The sequence below is a fragment of the Trichosurus vulpecula genome, chromosome 6 (genome assembly GCF_011100635.1).
Source record: "Trichosurus vulpecula isolate mTriVul1 chromosome 6, mTriVul1.pri, whole genome shotgun sequence".
Taxonomy (NCBI): domain Eukaryota; kingdom Metazoa; phylum Chordata; class Mammalia; order Diprotodontia; family Phalangeridae; genus Trichosurus; species Trichosurus vulpecula.
This window is the reverse complement of record NC_050578.1, coordinates 81,061,431-81,087,367: the sequence shown is the minus strand read 5'-3', so window position 1 is coordinate 81,087,367 and position 25,937 is coordinate 81,061,431. Positions and strand designations below refer to the sequence as shown.

Here is a 25,937-nt window from a genome sequence, read left to right as displayed (position 1 = left end):
AACTGAGGCAAACAGGGTTAAGTGACCTGCCCAAAGTCACAGAGCTAATAAGTACCTGATGCCAGATTTGAACTCATGAACCTAAGTCTTCCAGATTTCAAGCCCAGTGTTCTCTCCAAGGTACCGCTTTAGCTTTTAAAGCCCCCTTCATAACCTCGCCCCCTTCTATCTTTCCAGTCTTCATAGACTTTACTCCCCTCCGTACTACACTCCATGATGTAGTGATACTGGCCACCTTGCAGAACTTTAAGAAACTCTCCTAAGTCAGTATTTTCATTGACTGACTCTCAGGCCTGGAGTGCTCTCCTCCTTCCTTTATCTCCATCTCTTGGCTACACAGGATTCTTTCAAGCCTCAGCTAAACCCCCCCCTTTTTTCAAGAAGTCATTCACGATTTTGCTTGATGTTAGTGCCTTATCCCATGCTATTACCTCCAATTTACCTTATATCTTGTTTGTATGTATTTGTTTCCATGCTATTTCCTCAGAATGTATGCTCCTTTGAGGGAAGGGACTGTAGTGTAAGGTATGGTAAGGAACCTAGCCTCTTAATAAAATGAACAGATAATTCAGTTCTTTCCTGGACCACACCCCTCCAGGAAAGTAAAGGGTTTTTCCCCCACTCCACCCCATCCAGGAATCATTATCAACATTTTGGAAGAGTAAGGTGGGGCAAGGTATTGCATATTGCATCCTAAAGTCCAAGAACTCTTATCTAAATTTTGGTTACCACTCCTAAATCCATTTCCCTAAAATAGGCCTTTTGTGTTCCACCCAAGCCATCTTCAGCCAGGGAAGGGTGTTTTTAGAGTAGAGAAATATCAGTCCTCAAAATTGCTTCAGAAACTAAAAAGGAGGTTTTTAATGTGCTTCCTTCCTTCTATACAGGCTATTTTTACTTACTCTCAAAACACTCTACCATTTTTCCTACATTTTTAAGGTTATTATTAGAAAATACAACTTAACATTTACAGATGATTGTTCCTTAAGAGAAATATTTAGTTAACAAACTAAGAGGAATAAAAGTGGAGCCTTCTGGTGTCAGGAGTTATGTAAAAGAAAAAAGGTACCAACCATATTTTCTCTACACCCTAATGTTCAAAAATCCACTGTTCCATACAACTTCTACATATACTGAAGATGGTGATGCTTTAAGTCAGGATGCATTTGAATGTTTTACAAAAATAATCACCCATGTGTATTGAGTTAAGGCTACATCTAACAGGGGATACACAAGGGAACCACCAGCCCCCTATTCACTCACTTGTCTGTGGGGCCAGCACTAGCAGTGCTCTCAGCTCTCATGCGGGTAAGGGCAGCAGCTGCTTCATCCAAGGCACAGCTAACAGAGGATGTCAGCCTTCGGAGCACTTCCGGATCTGCAAAGGCTTTACCATCAGCAGTAGATAATTTGCCAATTCCTTCGTGGTAATTTACCAGGCAGATCAGGACACATCAAAAGCAAAAACAAGTGAAATTCGAGTTACTTAAATCCAAACAAAACTGGTCAAAAATCAGAGTGGCTCTCCAAAGAGAAAGGTTAGAGACAAGACAGGCTGAAGTTTAACGGGATAATCTACAAAAAGAGGGGCAGTCTGGCAGAGGCTTTCTAAGGCTATAAAATGCAGAGTTGAAGAGATTCTTCATTGGGAGTGGAAGTTTCCTCTAGAAAAGGTTCCTTTAGGTAAAGAAATCAAGAGCCTCCCCCCTCAAAAAACCAACAAAATTGTAACTGCTGTTTTGAAGTTTAATAGAACAATATTGGGTAATGCTTAGAAAAGTGGTCACTAGAGGCTAGCATTCAGGTCAGTCATCTTTCATAATAACACAGCTATATGCCATTAAGTAGTTTGAATTGCTTTACTCAAATTGCTCAAATATCTCCTCATTTCAATTTTCTTTAGATATTTAGCTAGGATTTCCTCCTACCAAAAATGTTTACTTAACACTTAATGTTTGTTTAATAAAAGATTTGACATCCTATGCTTTTACTTTCTGTGAAGCAAATTTTTAAAAGCACCAATTCAAAAAAATCAAAGTACATTTCAATCTCCACAAGCATAACAACAGCATTAATATTTAGCATACTGATTTCGGAACTTACAATGCTGATGACTGAAGATGTTTATGGAAAAGGAATAGAAAATTTAAAAGTATGATTTGGAAAGGGGAAAGAAATTGTTCAAGAAACACTCAGTTCTTAATTATCGCAAATATGCAAGAGTTAATTCAGGACTTAAGATTCAAACACATACCTGCAGCCTCAAGTAAAGCTTCCAATCTAGCCTGTGTTTCAGGATCTACAGTTCTGAGGTCTGTACCATCAGCTGTACCAGACAAAAGTAACTTGGAAGCAGTTTCCAGCATTGGATTTTCCAAATCATCCTGATCTAAAATGAATGACTCCACCTGAAAAAAAAAATTCACATAAATAAAATTCCTAATTACAAAGTCACCTGAAAAAATCCACATTAATAAAACTCCTAATTACAAAGAGGATGAATATGTAAATAAACTCAAACTCATGAGGCATATTCTCAGTTATATAACTTGTCTAGGAGAGATTTCACTTATCAACAGATGTATCACAAAATTTTGCTCATCTGTACAACTTGACACTTTGCTTAGTATTTATGAATTCCTGATTTTTAAAAAATACTATTTTGTATAATCTTTTGTTGTTGTTGTTCAGTTGTTTCAGTGATTTTCAGCTCTTCATGACTGTCTAAGGCCTGAACTCAGAAAGATGAGTTGTCCTGACTCTAGGCCTGGCAATCTATCCACTGAAGACGAGCTGCCCTAATAATCAGCACAAGGTACGTAAATGAAAAAACTCAACCCAATTAGCATTTATTAAGTACCTATTATATACAAGATGAAATGAAGAAAGGAAAACAGAACAGGTCTCAGAGCAAGGAGAAAATGGACTCAAATCCATATTCTGACAGGGACTGGCTTGTGATTGCTGGGGCAAGTTAACTTCTGAAGGCCTGAGTTTCCTCAACCACCTGCAGCTGCATCCAAGCAAATCATGCTTCTAGGGAAAAAAATCCCAGCATCGGGAAACTTCCTAGCCCAGAGATTATAAGCTTTAGGGACTGGCCTCGCCAGCACCCCCTAGAATGGAAAGCTGAAGGGCAGAACCCCTTCCAAAGCCTCCAGCAGCTGTGCTGCTAGGATGTGACTCTGCTCTGGTCAAGCCCCACTGGCCAAGGCACCTTTACTTTTTTTGCCCTGCCTTTCCCCTTTTTCAGCTTCATTGTTTGTGTTGTCTGCCCCCACTAGATGGTAAGCTCCTTGAAAGAAGGGACTGTCTTTTGCCTCTTTTTGTATCCCCAGCACTTAACACATTCTTGTCTTATAGTAGGAACTTAATCAATATTTATTTAATTTATAATAGAATCTATAAACTGAGGGGGTGGAAGTAGATGGTCTCTCTAAGATGGCTTTCTAGGATCTAACTTCTCAATGTTCTAGGATAACAGAAGAGTTGGGCAACAACAATTAGTAGAGGACATTTCCTCACCAGGTGTTCTCTACTTCCATGAAATCACAGGGCTGGACCTTTAAAAAAATAAAAATAAAAAAGACTGGTATATGTACTAGGCAAAAAACAGTTTGGACCTTCAAGAACCTTACCCTACCATTAGATGAAGAGAAACAGATAATTGTGTATGGGCACATAAGAGGATCAAACAAGCATCCTACTAAGTGCCTACTACTTGCAAAACCTTGGGGATACAAAAAAAGAAGCTCTCTTTAAGAAGCTTACATTATAATGGGCAAACCAATATATACTAAGCAAGCTGGATACAGGATAAATGGAGGGAAGGTATCGGAATTAAGGCAGGATTTTAGTTGGGACTTAAAGGCATAAGAAGACTGGAAAGGTAGGAGGGGGCTGAGGGGGCTGACTGGTTTATGAAAGTTTTTGAATGGGTTTTGTATTTGATCCTGAAAGCTACGGGGAGTCAATGGCCTTTCAATAAAGGGGATGTCATGGTTGAACCTATGCATGGAAAATGGACGGGAGAGGTGACAGTGTCAGAAGACACAAGGGGGCGTATTGAGAAATGCTGTAAAGGTGCAAACAGGCCTTGGCAAGAACTTAGACACTAGGACATTGGGGGGGGGGGGGGGGGGGTGAGGAATGAGAAAGAGACAGTGAAGAATCCAGGCTGACTCCTAGGTTGTGAGCCTGAGGGACTAGGAAGATGATGTTGCTCTGTAGAGTAACAGGGAAGGCAGAAGAGGGAGACTGGAAGGATGGTGGGGGAAGGGGGGCAGCAAAGTCTAATTCGGCATTTCTAAAAGGCAGTTAGAGGTCAGAGAAGACCTTGGGGGAAGGATGGATAGCTTTGACAATTATTAGCATAGAAATGGTAATGAGATCCTTGGGCTGATTAGATCACCAAGTGGTGTAGTGTGGAGGGAAAAAAGGATTCTGGGCGGAACCATGAGGGGACACCAACAGAAAGAAGGTTTGATAAGAATGAAAATCTATCTAAGGAGACTGCAGGGAGGAGGGAGCCAAGGGAGCAGTACATAATAACCAAAAGAGAGCAGTGTCCTGAAAACCTAGAGAGAAGACTACGTCTAGGAAGAGAGAGTGATCGATATGGTCAAACACTGAAGAGAAGTCAAGGTGAGTGAGGATTGAGAAAAGGCCCCTGGATTTGGCAAAAGATCTCTGGTATCTTCAGAGAGGGAAGTTTCAGTAGAATGATAAGGTTAGGAGCTGAACTATAAGGGGTTAAGAAAGATTAAGAGGGGAGGAAAGTGTAGGCATCTACTGCAGATACCTACAAAGGGCAGAAATAGGACAATTCTGAGGGATGAAAGAAGCAAGTGAGAGTTTTGTCAGGATGACCATTAAAACACAGGAAGGAAATAAGCAATTATAAAGTGCCTAATATGTGCCAGGTGTTAGTAAGTAGTTATTATCCCCATTTTACAGTTGAGGAAACTGAGGCAAAGAGAGGTTAAGTGACTTGCCTAGTAAGTTTTTCTAAGGTCTGAACTCGGGTCTTCTGGACTGCAAGTCCAGTGCTCCATCCACTGCACCCCCAGGCTGACAATAGAGTGCCCAAGGAAGGGAAGGTTTCCCATAGGAAGTGGGAATTTGAAGGAAACTGGACATTCTAGGAGAAAGTGAAGAAATACTACCTTCCAGGCATGGGAAGCAGGACAGTTTGGCTGGACAAAAAAGGTCTTCAAAGAATAATGGGATAATTAGCTTTCTTTTGTATCAGCAAAGCTTAGCACAGTGCCTGGCATAAAATAAGCACTTCTGATGAGGGCCCAGTCTCCAGGAACCCCCTTGAATCTGGAATGCAGTCTCTGGGAGCCCCCTTGAACTGTCCTTGAATCTTCCAACTGGATCTGGCCTTCCCTTAAGGCCACAAGCCTCACATTATCATTAGGCCCAAATCTCTACCTAGCCTTGCCCTTTGTTGTTCAGCTACTTCCCACCCTTAATCCCATTACCTCACCTTGCCCTCCTTGGACTTCCCCTCAAGACCCTCCCTAAACCCCTCCTCTAGTCACCCCAGACCACCCCTAAATCCCTCCTACAGTCTTTGTGTATATAATCCCCATCTTGCCTCCATGAAGGGGCTCAGATTCAATCTAATTCAGTAGGTTGAATCTGGCCAGCTTGTGGAAACAGGCGTCACAAAGGGGGGGATTTCATAAGACAGCCCATTGTGGTGAATCCCTAATAAACTTTGTCTTTTCCCTTGGCTGAGAAGGCTTGAGTCGAATTCTTTCGGCAGGACCCGGTGCGTCAATATTTTGGGGTGTCGAGCACCTCTCAACCTCTTACCTCTTCATTTATGGTGCATGGGCCGGGAACGACTGCTAATCTCAAGTTTTTCTCCAGCCAAGACTGGAAGGTAAGCCTCTCCCTAACCCAAACCCTTTCTCGCTCTCCAAGCATTTTGGAAGTGCTTTTCGGGCCTGACTTCCCAGGTCCCAGTAGGTCAGACAGCTGCTTGCTGTCTTGGACTCAGCCTGACGCTCTCAGTTCGGTCCAGTGGTTTATGTTCAAGGCCATGGACCTGGGCACACCTTCTGAAGCATAGAAGACAAGGACAGACGCCCTATCCGGAAGTGCGCCCCCGATTTTCCCAATTCTCTCAGTGCTAGGGAATGGGAAAATCTCAGGTACCTTTTTGTGTTTAATTTTTCCTGTCTTGCTTTGTTCCTTTTTGAGGCTTACTCCCAGATCCTCCTTGCAGAGGAAGGGACTTCCAGCCCCCTGGGCTCACAATGGGTCAAACCTCCTCAATTCCCAAAAATTCACCCTTAGGCTGTCTTTTACAAAATTGGAAAGTTTAAGTTCTCTAAAGAACTTAAAAAAAGAAAAAAAGCTAATATACCTTTGCAATACCGCTTAGCCACAATATCGCCTAGAAGACCACGAAGAGTGGCCTTATTTTGGGACTTTACAATATAATACTCTTTTACAGTTAAATTTATATTGTCAGCGAGAAGGAAAATGGACAGAAATTCCTTACATAATGACCTTCATGGAGCTCTCTCGGAACCCTGTTCTCAGAAAAGATTGTAAAATGCTCATAGCTAGAGGAGCACCCCCACAAAGGGGCAATGGGGGTCAACAGGACATTTTGGATAACCCCTTCCTTATGGCCCCTAGGGCTTCAGCCCCAGCCCCTCCTCCTGTTTCCCAACCTCCTCGGAGCACCTATGTTTCCTGTGCTCCCCCTTCCGTGGCCATCCCCTCTTTCTCTTGGTTTCCTGTAGTGCAATCCTCTTATCCTGCCTCCTTCATGGTCCAAGTCTCCTGCCCTGCGTCTCCTCCCATGGCCCCAACCCCCTTGGCGACCCCTGCTCCGGTCCCAGCCAAGGGTCTTGTTGAGGTGCCTCCCTCTGTGGCCCCTTCCACTGAAGGGACCCCTACTCAGGTTCTGGCCTCACGGCCTGCCCCTATTTCAGGCCCTGCAGTATCTACCACCATGGGCCCTACCCCCAAGGCAACCCCTACTCAGGTTCCAGCCTTGGGCCCTGCCCGCATGGCAGTACCTCCTCTCCTGGCCCCTCTCTCTGAGGTGGCTCCTACTCAGGTCTCTTTGGTACCTCCCTCTCTGACTCCTACCCCTCCTCAGGTACTAGCTGATCTTCTCCGTTGCCAGCCAGAGATGCCCTGGACTTGCAGTCTAATCTGCCTCAGCCCCAAGCTCCAGGTCCCACAGCGCCTTCAAGGCTTTTTCCCCTGAGGGAAATGCCTGCTTCCCCTGCTGGGACAAGGAGAGTGCATGTTCCATTCTCCATTTCAGATCTCCTTCAAATTAAAGAAAAACTGGGGAGATACTCAGAAGATCCCACTAAGTTTACTGAGGGTTTTAGGGATCTGTGCCTACAATTTGAACTTTCTTGGTGTGATTTGCATATCCTTTTCTCTACCTGTTGTACCACTGAGGAGAAGAGGAGAATCTGGGAACATGCCCAAAAATTTGGGGATCGTTTGGCTAGCAATAACCCCATAAAATATCCCCCAGGTACAGCTGCTGTTCCCACTAGTGACCCAGGATGGAATTATCAAAGGAGTGAGGATAGAGAAAAGAGAGACCATATGGTAGGATCTGACCCCCTGTCAGAATCTAAAACAATTAGATTCTCTGGCTGCTACAGCCACTCTAATTGAGGAAGCCTCTAAACTTACACTTGGCCAGCCCCTGGAAGTTCTGACTCCATATCAAGTTCAGAGCATCCTAGAAGCAGATGGCCACCAGTGGCTGGCTAACCACAGGCTCACCACATTATCAAACCTTGCTCTTAGATACCCCCTACCTAATTTGGATATGCTACACACTCGTGAACCCCGAAGTAGTGTGGTACACAGAACAAGTGATTAGGGGAGCTAGGTATGAAATAGTCACATTTAATTCCCACCAGGGATATTGTCCTTTCTCTGTACTCCTGTACTGTCTGTTTTGTTGTTTGCTTAACCTCCCTGCCAAGTTTGTGTCCTCCAGGCTCCAAGCCATCAACTTCCAAATGACCGCTAAGACCTTGTACCCCCTGAACTGGACCCATGGAGCCGGGAACAGATCTACACCCCTTGCCAGCAGGAAGCAGTTTCAGAAGCTGAGATTTTCATCCCTGACCCCAAAAGAATTTGGGTCCTATTTGTTTGAGGGGGGAATGATGAGGGCCCAGTCTCCGGGAACCCCCTTGAATCTGGAATGCAGTCTCTGGGAGCCCCCTTGAACTGTCCTTGAATCTTCCAACTGGATCTGGCCTTTCCCTAAGGCCACAAGCCTCACATTATCATTAGGCCCAAATCTCTACCTAGCCTTGCCCTTTGTTGTTCAGCTACTTCCCACCCTTAATCCCATTACCTCACCTTGCCCTCCTTGGACTTCCCCTCAAGACCCTCCCTAAACCCCTCCTCTAGTCACCCCAGACCACTCCTCAATCCCTCCTACAGTCTTTGTGTATATAATCTCCATCTTGCCTCTATGAAGGGGCTCAAATTCAATCTAATCCAGTAGGTTGAATCTGGCCTGCTTGTGGAAACAGGCTTCACAATGGGGGAGGGGAGATTTCTTAAGACAGCCCATTATGGTGAATCTCTAATAAACTTTGTCTTTTCCCTTGGCTGAGAAGGCATGAGTCGAATTCTTTCGGCAGGACCTGGCGTGTAGGTATTTTGGGGCCATGGCAGACACCCCTAGAAACATATGGTTCCCTTCCCTACAAACAACCTCTTCATTTTAATATTTTAAATAACAAATAACAGATTAAACATCAGAAAGCACAGACTTGCTCTGGGTTTTAGGGGCACTTGTAGCTCAAAATCTACATAGGAGCTTACGATTGACTGGTGGGGGCCAAGTAATGCACTAAGTACTATCAATGTATGTTATTTTATTATATTAGAAGGAATTTTAAGGCACTATAAATACTGAGAGTTTCTAAAGCACAGATGATTGTCCCTTTCATGTTAATTTGATAATACTTTTTTTTTTTTTTGAGGAAGGCAGGGCAATTGGGGTTAAGTGACTTGTCCAAGCTCACACAGCCATGGTGTGGATTTGAACTCAGGTGCTCCTGACTCCAGGGCCGGTGCTTTACTCACTGCGCCACCTAGCTGCCCCTTGACAATACTTTTCAATATATGTCACTCCCAACTGAGGAGGAGAATCACAAAATAGACCTCTGTGCCAAGATCAACCTCCCCCACCCACCCTCGCCCCTGCCCCCAATCTCTCCACACCAGGTTTTATGAATGAGGAAAAAACAGGCCTAAAGAGAATAAAGTCATATAAAATGTAAGGTACAGATTGAGAACCAGAATCCCACAACTTCCTACTAAATGAATGCTTTCTGAGGGTTTATTAAATATACTGTTTCATTATTTACAATCATTAGTGAAAAGTCATCTCAAAAATTCAATATATTGCTATTAATAAAATAAATGCAACAGAAATAGACTGAATGCACTGATCAGGAAATACTGTATAACTAGCCGGGTCATATCAGGGACAGAAGGGAGAAAAACTAAAATACTCAAAAAAAAAAAATAAAACCAACCCTAAAAGACTCAAATGTAACTGTCCGAATAGTGCTATAAACTCTGACCTTCCAAAGCAAATGAGAAAGTATTTGCATCTTGGCTTCATAAATATTATTTAGAAAATTTTACTAAAAACGTTATAGTTCACAGTTCAGCCACCTGGGGGGGGGGGGCATTGGAGGTGGGGCAGCTATACAACTACAGCTGCAGTTGCTTCTGGCCCCAGGCCCACCTGGTGGGAGGAATTAAGTGGTGCATCAGTGCAGGAGTGAAGAGCCTGCTGAAGATCTAAGTCCAGTCCAGGTTGGGGGTTCTTGGGGAAGGAGTGCTGGTGTGGCAGAGCTGGCGCATCCCCCCAAGCTTGGAACATAGTTCTCTTAACTCTACAAGCAGTCATAACACACTGAAAAACTCAAGGGTCACGTTAGTTGGCTGGGAACATGGCCAGACAGCGAAAACGCACCCAGATTCAGTCTCAGACTCTGCAATCTTTCTTCAGTGACAAAGACCAAAACATACAGCCAGAAGTCGTCAACAAAGTCAAAGAGCCTACAACAAAAGCCTCCAAGAAAAACATGAACTGGTCTCAGGCCATGGAAGAGCTCAAAAAGGATTTGGAAAGGCAAGTAAGAACAGTAGAGGAAAAATTGGGAAGAGAAATGAGAAAGATGCAAGAAAACCATGAAAAACGAGTCAATGACTTGCTAAAGGACACCCCAAAAATACTGAAAACAACACCTTAAAAAATTGACTAACGCAAATGGCAAAAGAGCTCCAAAAAGCCAATGAGGAGAAGAATGCCTTGAAAGGCAGAATTAGCCAAATGGAAAAGGAGGTCCAAAAGGCCAGTGAAGACAATACTACCTTAAAAACTGGATTGGAGCAAGTGGAAGCTAGTGACTTGATGAGAAATCAGATATTATAAAACAGAAGGAATGAAAAAAAGGAAGACAATGTCAAATATCTCATTGGAAAAATCACTGACCTGGAAAATAGATCCAGGAGAGATAATTTAAAAATTATTGGACTACCTGAAAGCCATGATCAAAAAAAGGGCCTAGATATCATCTTTCAAGAAATTATCAAGGAGAACAGCCCTGATATTCTAGAGCCACGGGGCAAAATAGAAATTGAAAGAATCCATCAATCACCTCCTCAAATAGATCCCAAAAAGAAATCTCCTAGGAATATTGTAACCAAATTCCAGAGCTCCCAGATCAAGGAGAAAATACTGCAAGCAGCCAGAAAGAAACAATTTGAGTATTGTGGAAACACAATCAGAATAACCTAAGATCTGGCAGCTTCTACATTAAGAGATTGAAGGGCTTGGAATACGCTACTCCGGAGGTCAACGGAACTAGGACTAAAACCAAGAATCACCTACCCAGCAAAACTGAGTATCATGCTCCAAGGCAAAATATAGACTTTCAATAAAATAGAGGACTTTCAAACTTTTCTCAGTGAAAAGACCAGAGCTGAATAGAAAATTTGACTTTCAAACACAAGAATCAAGAGAAGCATGAAAAGGTAATCAAGAAAAAGAACAAGAAAAAGAAATTGCAAGGGACTTACTAAAGTTGAACTGTTTTGTTTACATTTCTACATGGAAAGATGATATGTATGATTCATGAGACCTCAGTATTAGGGTAGCTGAAGGGAATATGCATATATATATATATATATATGTGTACAGAGAGGGAGAGAGAGAGAGAGAGAGGGCACAGAGTGAGTGGAAGATGAAGGAAAGATATCTAAAAGAAATAAAATAAAATTAAGGGATGAGAGAGGGAGATAAGGAGACATAGAATGGGGTAAATTATCTCGCATAAAAGTGGCAAGAAAAAGCAGTTCTGTAGGAAGAGAAGAGAAGTCAGGTGAAGGGGAATGAGTGAATCTTGCTCTCATCAGATTGGATCTGAGGAGGGAATACCATACATACTCAATTGGGTATCTTACCCCACAGGAAAAAAGGAGGAAGATGATAAAAAAAAAAGGGGGGGGATGATAGAAGGGAGGACAGATGGGGGTAGAGGTAATCAAAAACAAACACTTTCAAAAGGGGACAGGGTCAAGGGAGAAAATTCAATAAAGGCAGATAGGTTAGGAAGGAGCAAAATATAGTGAGTCTTTCACAACATAAGTATTGTGGAAGGGGTTATACATAATGATACGCATGTGGCCTATGTTGAATTGCTTGACTTCTTAGGGAGGGTGGGTGGGGAGGGGAGAGAATTTGGAACTCAAAGTTTTAAAAACAGATGTTCAAAAACAAAAAAAAAGTTTTTGCACGCAACTAGAAAATAAGATACACAGGCAATGGGGCGCAAAAATTTATCTTGCCCTACAAGAAAGGAAGGGAAACGGGGATGGGAGGGGAGGGGGGTGACAGAAGGGAGGGCTGACTGGGGAACAGGGCAACCAGAATATACGCCATCTTGGAGTGAGGGGGGAGGGTAGAAATGGGGAGAAAATTTGTAATTCAAACTCTTGTGAAAATGCTGAAAACTAAATATATTAAATAAAAAAAATCACCTATCAAAAAAAATAAAATAAAAATAAATGAAAAAAAAGAAAATTTTACTAAAAAGTTTAGAGACATCCCTCCCCCCATGTACCAATGAATTAAAAATTTTCCTAACATAATACATGTGTTTTGAAGTTTACAAAGTGCTTTACAAATATTATCTTCATTTGATATGATTTCATTTCATATGATCTTCACTACTGTGCTAGGAGGTAGGTGTTATTCTTTGGTATTTTCCAGTTGAGTAATCAAAGGCAAGACAGATTTAAGTGACTTGCTAAGAGTCACAGAACAATTTGACATAAAATATAGATTATTTTGAGTTTTACAATCTACTGTAATAGAAACTATTACACTATCTAGAATCCAAACAGATAAAAATGTAAGCTCCTTGGGAGCAGGGGCTTACTTAATACAGCGATCACTTAAATGACTGATCAACTGAAGCTTTCACTGAAAACTCCAAAGATTAAATAATATTATCTGTATTTTAATTGTATTTTGCAGTCAAAGTTATTTACAAAGATGGCAAAGAAAGTATGGTAAAATGACAGTTATTACTATGTCACTAGACTAAGATTCTGAAGACATGAATTTTCCATAGCCAAGCATGATACAGAATATTAAAAAGTTAATTTTCAGAATTCAGAAACTGTCTTGGGGCAGCTAGGTGGCACAGTGAATAGAGCACCAGCCATGGAGTCAGGATAACCTGAGTTCAAATCTGGCCTCAGACACTTGACACTTAATAGCTGTGTGACCTTGGGCAAGTCACTCAACCCCAACTGCCTTGCCTTCTCCAAAAAAACAAACAAACAAAAAAAAAACGAAAAAGAGAAAGAATGTATTAGGTGGAAAGGACCCTAAAGTACGCTTGCCATCTTAACTACTCAACATATCCACACTGAATGCCTTCTACACAATCTCTAAGAGATTACTCAGTCTTTGCAAGGAAGAGATGATCCTAGGCCACCCAAGCAATTTCTCTGTGTCAGTCTCTCTCCCCCTTCAGGGACTTAAATAGGATTGTAAGGGATTTACATTTAAGGATCCTGTTTAGAGTTTGCTGGGTTCCTAGAGCTCCTGCTGTATACATTAATTATTTTATAATGACCAAACTAAATGGCCAGTCAGTATCTAAGCTGCTATCTGAACTCAGGTCCTCCAACTTCCAAATTCCTGACTCTACTAGTAATATATTTTATAAGAAATCTTTTTTCTTTTTTTGGAAATTTCAATATGTAAAGATAAACAGAAATAGAAATGTCAGTTACTGAACTAAGCTATAGTCTACCTGTCTCCAAAAAATTGTCCAAGGTGATTTATTACTTTTTTTTCTGGGGGGGGGGGGGGTGTAATTTTTTTTCACTAGAAAATATTAGGGAAGAAGAAAAGAGGCAGAAAATGAACATCGAATGCAGGTAGTAAGAAACAAAAAGACGAATTTGTAAATAATATTAAATAACAGTTCAGGACAACACAAAAGATGGCCACAAGGCCACGTGATCAATTGGCAATTCAGAGGCATAAAAGTTCAGAGGGTGATGAAAAAACTTGGTCAAGTGGTGATGGAGAAAGATTTTATGAAACAGGCAAACGTGACCAAGTCTCACAGAAGGAACATGATCTGATCAGAAAGAAATGGTATACGGACTAGAGAGAGGGAATAAAAATAGCCTATTGTCTCGAAGGGGGGAACAATGAGTTGAGTGATTCCACATCACCAAACTGTTGGAGCAAAAGCTAGCTAGATGACATAACCATTTGCTGAGTGTATGATAAAACTTGAGGTATGTGCTGCATTTGACCTATCACAAGTCACAATCTCTGAGACTTCAGGATCCTCATGTATAAAATGAGGGGATCAGAGGAGGTGACCTCTAAAGGTTTCTTTTCCACTCTAAAACGGATCCAGAAAAATCAAAACAAAGGTTAAGTACCTACTAGAGGGCAGGGACTTTATTGAGACAGTCACAATTCTCAAGGAGTTTTTGATCTCTGGGGATGATAAAGCACATTCACAAACAAGTGAATATGGTCTACATACCACACAAAAATACCAGGAAGGGGCTGTAACAGCTAAGGAGAACCATAAAGGTCTTCTGAAGGGAATGGCATTTTGAGCTTGAATGGCAACGGAGCCCTTATTAATCAACCTATAAAGACTACGTGAAGGAAGACGGGGGAAGGCTTTTTAAAAGCAGCTAACAGTTAATTTGAAATACTAGACTTGGAATTGGGGAAGACTTCAAATCTGGTCTGTGTTCTATCACTTAAATCTGTTTTGCCTTTGTTTACTCAACTGTAAAATACCATAGTGAAGATCATACAAAATGAAATAAAATCAAACGAAGATAATATTTGTAAAGCACTTTGTAAACTTCAAAACACTGTATAAATTCTAGCAGTTATTGCTATTATTGTTACTACGAACAGAACAAGAATCACAGAATGTTCTAGATCAAGGGGAAGGACTCTGTCAAACCCAACCTTTAGGACTATCACTTTGGCCACTGTAGAGGAAAGAAACTAGATACTGCAAGACCAATTGAGAGGCTATGAGAGTAGTCCAGGGGAGAAGTGATTAAGGCTTGAAAAGGACAGATGTGACAAGTGTTAATAAAGTGAAAAACCAAACTACAAGTCCTTGTGAAGAATGGCAATTTATTAGATAAGGTGGGGGAGGGAAGAGAGTGAAAAGAGAATAAGGAGGATGACTAGTAGGTTGCAATCCTAGATTACTAGAAGAATAGAATTTCCTCAACGGAAATAAGGAAGTCAGCCAGAGGGCGGGGCAGCTGGGTGGCCCAGTGAATAGAGTGCTTGGGCTGAGAGTCTGGAAGACTCATCTTCGGGAGTTCAAATGTGGCCTCAGACACTTACTGTGTGACCCTGGGCAAGTCACTCAACCCTGTTTGCCTCAGTTTCCTCACCTGTAAAAGGACCTGGGGAAGGAATTTGCAAACCATTCCAGTATCTTTGCCCCGCTCCCCCTCCCCCCAAAAAACCCAAAACCTGAGGAGTTTCGTTTAACACCAACAGTTATAGTTAGAGATGATTTGAGAAAAAGATAATGAGTTCCATTCTGGACATGTTAGTTTAAGATTTCTAAGGAAAATCCAAGAAGAGATATCCAGCAGTCAGTAGGAAAAGTGGGACTGGAGCTCAGGAGAGAATTGAGCTCAATATGTAGTATAGGAAGGGGAGTGATCATGTTCTTCTTGCAAATAAGCTTCTTTGGAAGTCCTCAGCTTGAAAGCTATGGAAGATGAGAAACGGGAGTCAGTCTTTCATCATCTTTAAACAACACTTTCTGGAGCACCACTGACTAACTTCTGTGGTTCTTCTGTCAATGAAATGAAGATCAAGAAGGATCAGCACAGTAAGAAGGAAAAGGAATCAGAACAGAGGAAGGTCATGAGACTTCAGGAAGATAAAAGAATCTAGAAAGGGAGGGGCTGGGAAATAAGGAGACCATGTAGTTGGAAGTTCCTTTTATGGAACTCTTCCAAGGTGCTCTTGGAAAACCAGCACACTTCATATTGGAGTGGAGGGAAGAGACACTGACCTGTCATTGCAGGCACGAGATGATACGAAGAATTATTTTAGGGGCTAAAGCAGGACAGACGATGGTGATGGAGTCAAATGTGACTGAGTAGCTTAGAAAGTCACTGGTCAAGGAGAGGAACTCGGGGCCTTTTAAGAAGAAAATTACAGAGCACTGGAGCACCTTGTACCTTGTGTAAGAGGTATTAATTCACACAGAAAGTAGTGTCTTGAATTCAATCTACAGGAAAAAGATTTCTTCTGACAACCCAGGAGTGTTATGAGCCTACAGAACCAGTAGGTGGAACATAGGTTGTCTATTTTTATATTGACACATAATGGACTTTTAACTGGACCCTCTCCCCACCCTGCCCCACAACTGCTAGTGCTCTTATTCTCTTTGCCTTACTTAATCTGCTCATACTAATTTTGTATTTATTCTTCTATATATTATGTGCACATATTGTTTCTCCTGATAAGCTCTGTGAAAATAGGGATTATTTCATTTTGTGTGCATGCCTACATTTATAGTACCTAGCACAATGCTTAGCACATTGGAGACATTGAACAAATGTTTGCTGATTGAATGACTGTACCCAATCAGACAGGTACAGGTAGGATTTGAATGAACCATGTTTATCTCCATCACCAGGAGCCCATTATAGGGTTCTGGCTAGGGGGTGGAGCCCAGATGGCGGCTGGAAAACAGGGACTCGCTTAAGTTCTCCCCCAAATCCCTCTATAAGGTTCTGGCTCTGCAGGACTAGACAAGGGAGGTAAAATCTTGATTTTCAAAAAAGGAAAGAAAGTCTCTTTATATAATATACTTAAGGCTAATTAATTAGTAGCCATGTAGAAAAGGGAGATCATGAAAACAGGTTATGCCAGACTCATTACCTTTTCTGACGAGGTTAGGCTACTAGCTCTGAGAGCTCCAGATATAGTTTACCTTGATTTGAACAAAGTATCTGACAGTCTTTCATGTGATTCATTTGTTTGATGGAAAGAGGAAGCTATGCTGTAGCATAGGTAGGTGAACTTCGAAATAACTGAACAGCCACATTGAAATGATTTTGAATGTCAATTTGGAAGATATGGTGTAGTGTATCACAAGTGCTTGGTCCTATACATTTTTTCCAAGGCCTTTTTAGTCACAGTATATATGTCATATTTATCAAATTTGCAGATGACACAAAGGTAACAGGGAAAATTAGTTACAAAGAGATTGGTTTCAAAAAGATCTTTTCAGGCAAGGATTTTGGATTAAATCTAGTAAAGTAAAAATAATAGAAACAGTCTAACATTTGGGTTAAAAAAAAATTGGTTTCTCAAGAACAAGATGGCAGGTGTTACATGAGGTAACAGTTCTCCAAAAGAACTAAGGAAGTTTAGTAGAATGCAAATTGGGTCCATAATGTGACTGGGCAGTGAAGCATGGTCAGAGTGTATTCTGTTTTAGGTTACAGCCTCCATGAATGAGCCCCTGGTTAGATACCATCTGGAATACTGTATTGAGTGCTGGGCATGCTTTAGAAAGGATCAGTTAAAGGAACTGAGGCTATCTAGTCTGGAGGAGATTTAGTCTTCAAGTATTTCAGGAGATGTCAAGGAAAGAATTGCTTGGCCTGCAAGGACCTAATAAAGGGGATGGTAGCCACAAAATATTACGGCTCAACAGAGTTGGAGTCATCCCCAGATTTCTGTCTTGGCTGGCAACTTAATAGAAAGGTTTCAGAGAGGATTCTTAGGGAGACTACAGTTTCTAAATGGCCTCTAAGGAAGAAAGACCCTTTCAATTCTGAAATTCTCAAGGGATGGGATCCAACACCAAGGTAATATCTGAAATTTAACATAAATATAACCTGTATTTGGTTTTTGCGAATTTGATTTCTGTATTTGACACATTGATAAAAACTTTCATACAAGTATATAAAAAACTAAAATCAATAAAAGCTATAGTAGATATATTCAAAGTTGCCTAGGTAGGACTTTTAGAAGGCAACATCCTCCGTAAGCAATCATCTTTTATTTCCGAGGTACATTTCAAAAATACCCACCAATACATTACTAACCCATTATGGTACTGAGTAACACAACCTTTCACAGACACGAACTCAAATTTATTATGAAAGTTTATTCTGATTAGATTTACTAAATAAGCAATATTCAGCCAGTCTTTATTAAATGCTTACTATATGGCAGGTTCACTGAAAAGACTAAGAGGCTTGATCTCTGCCCTCAAGGAGCTTACATTCTTGAAGCTTCTCATCTAGGAGAAGAATGAAGACATGCATTTTCTGGGCCATACCAGCTACTCTTATATTATCTTCTTATCTATCATTAAACAAATAATCATTTTATTTGGCTACATTGACACTGACTTTCACGTATATATCACTTCAGGTTCCCTTCTTAAACATATCCATGTTGGTTGGAGAGAACAGCAGAGTTAGAAAAATCCAAGTCCTGCCCAGAAACATTCTAGGTGTGTAGAAAAGTCACTTAAGTACCCCAAGGCACCATAAGCTGTAAAGCTGTAAAGCTCCCTCTACAATGATTAAAATCAAAGATTTTGTCTACCGTGTTCTTTCTGAAGAAGCTGAAGCTTTTTAGTTCTTTGAATTGTAGGCATTTATGCAAAAAACTTCATTTTTCCTAAAGGACTCAGGTAAGACTAGAAATGCCAATGGAAATCAGTGAAAAGCTTATACAAATGTTAATAGAAATCCTGGCATGTTTTGTACAAAGAGTATTGTGCAAAGCACTGGGAAGATAATATGAAGCCTAAAGAAAAATACAAGGCACAATACTTTAGTGAAATAAACTATATGCATCCACATATTGGGGGCGGGGGGGGAGGGGGAGGAATGCTTCAAACTTCAGAAATTGATATTTGTCCCCAAATAGACTTGGGTGGTACGAATTCGACAATTTTATCAAAAATGTTTATCTCCATTTAAAAAGTAAAGAACTGCATGTGAAACTGCTCATTTTCATTACACACAATCCATCCGGAATATTAGATATGTAATAATGTCCCGCTGGTCTGTGTTTGCTTCTAAAGCACCTCGTGTCTTCTTCTATGCATTCTTTTCCATTTTCTTTTTTGCATCACTCTCCCCCACTCCCTTGTCAAGTCCTCCATGAGTTTCATTCTTCACCTTGCATGAATCATCATTGATGGTTGGTCCTCTAAGATTTCTCTGAAATCAGAATTCATATGGCATCCCCCACATGATAGGCACCCCTCGATTGACAATTCTTCACTACAACAAAACATGTCGTTAGAAATCTAAAGATTGGGAACTGGATAAAAAAACAAACTAGTGTTTAAAACTAATGGGTAAGGTTGCACAAAAAAATCAATAATAAATATGAATAAAAAGCATTATTAGATTTGTATGAGATGATCATAGGAACTTGGGATCATACATGAAAGACCATGTAATCCTTAAAAGCAACTGGGGCTGCCCAGAGTTTAACGTTAAAGGTCACAAAAGTAACAAGCTTCTGCACTCAGGCCATCTAGACCCTCCTGTCTAAAGCTACCAATACACCCATATCACCCTAATTATTACAGCCCCCAACACAAGCTGCTGTACAGCAGCCACTACAACCACTACAAATTTATGTTACATAATCTCAAATAGGTGCTCACTGCTCATCCCTCCTCAAACCTCCCCTTATCAGCCCATGTTTGTAGAGAAAAAGAAACACACAAGAAACATAGCAAAAAAAAAAAAAAAGATCCTGCAGATCAGGATGAGTTTAGAGGTAAATGTTAAGGGAATAGAGAATGAGTTCACAATTGCCTTGACCTTAGCAAAGGTCATCTGATGAAAATGAAAGGGATGTTAGGGCCTTCAGAAGTAACAGGAATCTCCAAAATGGCAAACATGACTGTCATGAGGAGATTAGGAACTGAGTTGACGTTAGCATAAATTTCTAATGGTTCCCAGTCAGCATAATTTCATAATTTTCTCCAGAAGCAGAACATGAACATACGAATTACATGGGAAGTGGGGGGAGAGAGACATGTGCCTGGCACAATAAAGTCATAAAGCAAACATAAAGCCAACTTTGTTGTCAGAAACTTCTGTAGAGAGAGAACTTCTGTAGAAATATTTATACCTGTGAAAAGTTATTTAACTTGAGTCTTCAAGATGAAAATAAGATTACCTTCAAGGAGTTGCCACAAGACACTGTTTTGTAAAAAGTGAATTGAACATCTAAATTAGCAGCTCCCCCCCTCCAGTTTTGATTCACCCACTTCTTCATTCTCTTTTCGCCTGCAAGTGTTGACCAACAATCCCTTCTGCCTTCAAGGTAACACTCCCACTTTCTCCAGCAGTCTTTCCCATTCCCTTTATAAGGGGGGGGGGGGGGTGTTAGGTTTTCTCAGTAATTCTGTTACTGCAATAGGGGTGGAGTAGGAGCTATGTCTGGAATTAGCCACATGCCAGGAAATGGGTGGGAGAGGGAATCATTTGCCAATCTGTGCTTCATCAGACACTCAAATCCATGTTGACATTTTCAATGCTTTTGGTGCTCCTTAAAGTATACTAATAAAAATTGTCAGTCCTAGTAACTGATGAGAAAGCTTTAAAACCCAAAGATCACATTAGATGCTGCTAAACTGGCTGAACACACTGTTTCCACAGCAGCTGCAGGGGACACCTGCATTACCACTGCAGTATCACCATGTACAGTTACATGGAACACCAGAAGCAAACAATGAGTTAAAGAAATTACAAAATAGGTGAAGAGGGACAAAAAAGAATGTTTAATTACCTACTAGAAAATGCTTACTGTAGGTTAATCACCACTACTAATTAAACTTTCCTAAACAGACCTGGAGCCACAGGAATCCCAATTCTCCATGAACTGGTGGGGGTGGGGGTGGGGGAAAGGACACACAGGGTGGCAGTGATGTATTTTTTAAAGGGCTAAAATAATCCTCATTATACTTACTCAGAGTAGAAATGGTATCAAAGGGAAAAGCCAGAAAAGAAACTTTTGCCATAAAACCTAGGCAATTTCAGTGAAACTTGTAACAGTTGTATGAACTACAGGGAGTATTTCCTAACAACACCGTATAGTATGTCCCACCTCTTATTATTGTAATAGTTAACCAGTTTGTATCAAGATCTGCGCAACCTGCCTCCTTACCAACGGGTGGTGGATAGAAGATGTGGAACTTTTGCACTTTTATAGGTGTGTTGGCAATCAAAACTGGCTCTTAGCAGTTAGTTCAACCAAGTGCCCTTGAAGAGTTTGGCCTTTATTTCCTTGATTAAATTAGGAGTCCGTGAAGACCTCCGTGCCTTACGGGAAAGCATAGTTTACATGAGTTTGAGTGACATGTTTGTGACACCACAGGCTTTTAGACCACATGGGTTTAAGTCGAATATTTGTGTGGATTTTAGGTCACGTGGGCGAGTTGCATGTATGACTCACCCTTGACCCTGAAAAAGATATAAAACCAGGGTTTGGCTTTCTCTTTTTCGGAGCTCTGACCCCCAGCCATGGTGGCGCATGTGACTCTGGGCCAGCCCTTGCTATGAGCTCCCAGGTTGAACTTAGATGTTGGTAACTATGAATTGTATTTGGCCTGTTTGTCGATGTTTGTGATTTGTTTGTATTTGCTCAGAAGTTCAGGGTGCTGGCTTTTTCCCCTGAACTAAGTGAATGGTATTTGTATGCTGAATTGAAGTAAGTTTGTTAACCCTTTAACCTTGCTTTCCTTAGTAAAGCAGAGCAAAAGAACCTGGGCTTTTGAAGCATTCTGTGAGCTGGTTGTTGTTGATTTTACACCCCCCACAGCAGCCAGATTGTTGAAACAATAGAGAGGGCTGACTAGATCCCAATTATGGGAATTCTGACTAGTTCAACTGTAATTACAGCTCAGAGGCATACAGCATGTAGTATATGACCATAACAGCATTTCACAAATGAGGCCAGAGAGATCGAGTGACCTAGCCACGGTCATATAGGTAGTAGAGAGCAGAGCCAATTAAATATCAGGTCCTACATTCTTTCTACTTAACTGTGCTCATCCCTCTTCACACATGTGAAGCCAGCCTTACTACTGATTTAAGAAATATATCTCAGACTCAGACCCCTGAAAAAAATCCATAAAGCTTTAACTGCTTGAGAAATATTCTTGACATGTATCTGAAAGGACACTTAAGTTTTGTCAAGGCCATACACATACACACATCTCCAAGGTAGTGTTGATTACTGAAAGTAAATGGATATATTCAATATATCTAGTACATGCAATGCTGATAGGCTGGCCCAAAACATTTTTTTTAATTAAAACGAAGGCCTTTTAAAAATGACAAAATACCACACTATAGACCTCCCCAGACCAGAGATGGGATGGTTAATCCACAGGGTCTTTATATCCATAGCCCTTGTACGCTGTGCCCAATGCTAGGAAATATGCCTAGTAGTTAACCAGAATAAGCCGAGATAGGCAAAAATGGCCATGTTGCAGCCTCATCACTAAAAAGTATGACTAAAGACACATAAAAGTGCATGTGAAAGTATTTGTATGTGTGTTAAGAATAGAGATCTCTCAAAAGGTACAGGATCACTCTCCTGAGTGAATCTGGAAAAGGCGTTTCCTGTTGCCCAGGTACAACGTGAATGCAATGTGGGTCTCTTGAATTCATGATAACTCCAACAAATAAGGAAGAAGATATAGCTCAACAATCAAATCTCTCATCTCACACCCAGTGCTCATAACATCAAGCATTCAGGCAGCAACAGGGTGGAAAACACCAGGGTCTGGACTGCAGAATGGCTAGGGCTCCATAGCTTCTAACATTCTAAGGCTCAAGCAGGAGCACCTAGCCAGTCTGCTCAGAGGCAAAAGCCTAAGATACTATTAATAGCTTGAATATTTACTAAATGTCATTTGATTATTTAACAAAAAAAGGGCTACAAGGCATTGGAGTAACAAGTTAAAGATCAGAAAAATATATTAAAAAATCTATATAAGTACCCTTTAAGAGGAATTATTAACACTCCTTGATAATAGGAAACATACTTGATTTAAGGAAATAATAAATCCTATACATTTCAGAGAATTATTTAAATTTGATTCTCTTGTTCCAAGTCCCATCACTTTTTCAAAGCATCCATCTAATTCTTTAGCTTAATGTAAAATTTTTCTGCGTAAAAATCAGATTGTGAATACCCCAACACCAGTGACAGATGAGAAGATACGAGCAACTAGTCATTAGGTAGGCTTTGATAAATACTAACATGTTCCCCCAACTCAGTGAATGTTCCTGATCACTGTTCCTTAAATATGTCTCAGATATCAATCTTAGCTATTAATCTCAGCCATCTCAAAAGTGCTGATGTCCTAAACAGAGAGGATTCAGGTAGCCCTCTGTAGGCTTATATTTAACAAATCCTGTTTGTATTGTTAGCTACTTGTCTATCTCCTCTACTCTTTTACAACAGAATTTATCATTTTTAGATATTTTTATCTCCACCCTGAGTTTCCTAAACAAGGGAGGTGCTCAATAAATGTTTGCCAAAGGAATGAATGCCAAGTCATTATCATTCTATGATAACACTGTTCTATGGGAAAAGAGGATCTCCTTTTCGAAGATAAATTTTTAATCACACACAGCAAGAACATACTGTAAGGAAAATCAAGGGCAGCCTTGCTTTTTTCAGGGGAAAAAAGTGAAACTTCAATCATTTAGGTTTGTTTTGCCAACAACAGGAGCACAAGAGTTCGAAACGAATAGCTAACATTAAAAGTGAACAAGTTCAAGTTGTCCAACACTGGAAGAAACTGAGGGGATTCCTCCCCATTGACTGGAGGAAAAATTGGAATTCTAAGATCTTGTGTTGACTCACAGTTTCCTAAATACATTTCTTTGGAGAGTCAGGGGACTATGGCTGTGGGGGGAGAGGGAGAGAGGGGGGGAGGGGGAGAGAGAGAGAGAGAGAGAGAGAGAGAGAGAGAGAGAGAGAGAGAGAGAGAGAGAGAGTGTGTGTGTGTGTGTGTGTGTGGAAACAGGAAGAAACACTGGAAAGTCTAATTTGGATTTGAGTCTAAAGTCATCTACTTTAAAATGTCCCAAACAGCTCAGAGGATATGAACAGGTCGTTCTCAAAAATAAGTAATGCAAGTTTGATAACTTGCATTTGTTTGCACAACAAAATGTATAAGTTATTTAACCACAAATAAGAGAAATGCAAATCGAAATAACCTGAACTCTTAAACACACCAGACTGGCAAAGACAGCAAAAAAAAAAAAAAAAAAAAAACCCGACAATTGCTGGAGAGACTATGAAAAAATAGGCACTGCTGTCCAAAGTCTGAAAAGCAATTTAGAAGTATCTCTCAAAAGATACGCAGTAATAAAATCACACACAAAAATTAGAACAGTACTTTTTGCTTTTACTTTTTTTTTTTTGCACTTTACAAATTTACACAAATGCAATGAAATATACATCTCTAGAAAGCATTGGTGACTTTAAAAAAAAGCAGAAATAACTTCAGCAGTCAATGGCTACAATATTGGTTGCCATTTTTAACACACAGTCTTAGTGTAGTTTTAGGCTTTTAGGTTCAGTCAAGTCTTCTGACTTAGACTGGGGCTTTCCCTCCCCTTAAAAAAAAAGGTCATAGTCATTCATTTTCTCCCCTCACAATACCTACTTCTTAATCTGTCATCAATTGTCTTTGCAAAGACAATTTCTAGGCTGGGTATCACAGTGAATTCAGTAACTACTATTAAGCTATTTTATTTATTATTAAGCTATTCACACATAGTAATACATAATATATTTTAAACACATCTACAGAGCCTTCTACTGGATGTGAAAATGGACTATCACAATAATGCTGATCCATGAACAGGCAATTCCCTTGAACGTGCCTTTTTTGAGAAATTGGGGGGGGGGGGGGTTTAAAAATAATTTCCAGAATGGCACAAGACCACGGAAATAAAGTCATGTGAGACTCTAAGGATTTTCTTTATGACAAAAGAGAGGCTACATGGATAAAGCACTGGACCTGGAATGGGCTCGAATCTCATCTCTGACACTAGCTGTGAAAGTCACCTAACCTCAAGTCTTAACACCCTCCCCCTCTTTGAAATGGGGTATTAATTCTGACTCTAAGAAAACAAATGAAATAAAATATGAATACCACTGCTACTCTTAGTTTTCCCATCTTCTGGAAAATTCAGATAGAAACAGTCCTAAGAAATGTCACTTTTATACCAAGGAAACTGTTTTATTAATAACATTGTTAGTTTTTGTTTCTCCAGTTTTTAGAGTGCTCTGAAAGTGTACAATAGACCATTATTAACAACAATAGTTAACATGTACAATTATTACCTCATTTGATCAACACCCCAGAGAGGTATGTTATCCACATTTTTATATATAATACATATTTATAAGGCAGATAGAGGGTAAATGACTTGTCCAGGGTCACACACTTGGTAAATTTTGAACTCAGGTTTTCCTGACTCCAATGCTCCCTCCAGTACACTACTAAAAAGTAGTTTGTTTTTTTTCCAAAAAAGTACTTTGAAAAGGGAGGGGCAGGCCACACTAGCACTGAACAGGAAAGGCTTCTTGCAGGTAACCCGTGTCTTAGAGAAAGCTCAGGAATCAGGTCAGTCTACTCCAGGCAAGTGGGATAGCTAGCATAAAAACACAGAATGGGGTTGTTGTATCAAAAAGAAAATGGTTTTTCTAGATTGCAGAATGCAGGAGGGGTTATAAAGGTTTTAAAGCACTTTAAAAAGCTAAATAGCAGAATTTGGATTTTATCCTAGAAGCAGATAGAAGATAGAAAGCCACACCAAAAACTCAAAAATGTCAGCATAAAAAAAGAGGTACTTTTCACAGACAGAGACAAATCCTTGAAATCCACCATATGAAAAGAATGAGCTAAAAGAAATGCAAATCAAAAAAACTTTTAAGTTTCAGTTCATGTTGTAAGGGTTATGAGCAAACCACTGATTTATTAGTGGAACTGATCAGACTGTTCTGGAAAGGAAATCTGGAATTATGCAAATTAAGTGACTATACTCTGTCCCACTTAGTAGGTTATAAAACTATATATTCATACCTCTATATATAGATATAGCTAACAAAAGCTAATAATGTGGATATCTATGGATAGAAATTTGCATTAACAAAAAACAGCCATTTTCTCCCTTCAAAATATCAATGTCATTCTTAACCTGCCTTCAAAAACTCCTAATTTATCTTCCTGCTCCTTCACTCCAATGAAAGACATTTTTGGTAGTGTATTATCTTATATGGCAAATGGCTAGGGTAA

At 40.4% G+C, this 25,937-nt stretch overlaps 1 protein-coding gene across 1 annotated transcript in view; it reads right to left on the bottom strand.

The window, feature by feature from the left end:
* Nucleotides 1-25,937, bottom strand: part of ANKRD17 (ankyrin repeat domain 17) — a 111,962-nt gene that overhangs the window by 76,959 nt on the left and 9,066 nt on the right. The window contains exons 2-3 of the mRNA XM_036764975.1: nt 2,255-2,408; nt 1,264-1,420 (exon numbers count right to left, since the gene is read on the bottom strand). Coding sequence (XP_036620870.1) covers nt 1,264-1,420; nt 2,255-2,408 — 311 coding nt within the window. The remainder of the gene's footprint in view (nt 1-1,263; nt 1,421-2,254; nt 2,409-25,937) is intronic.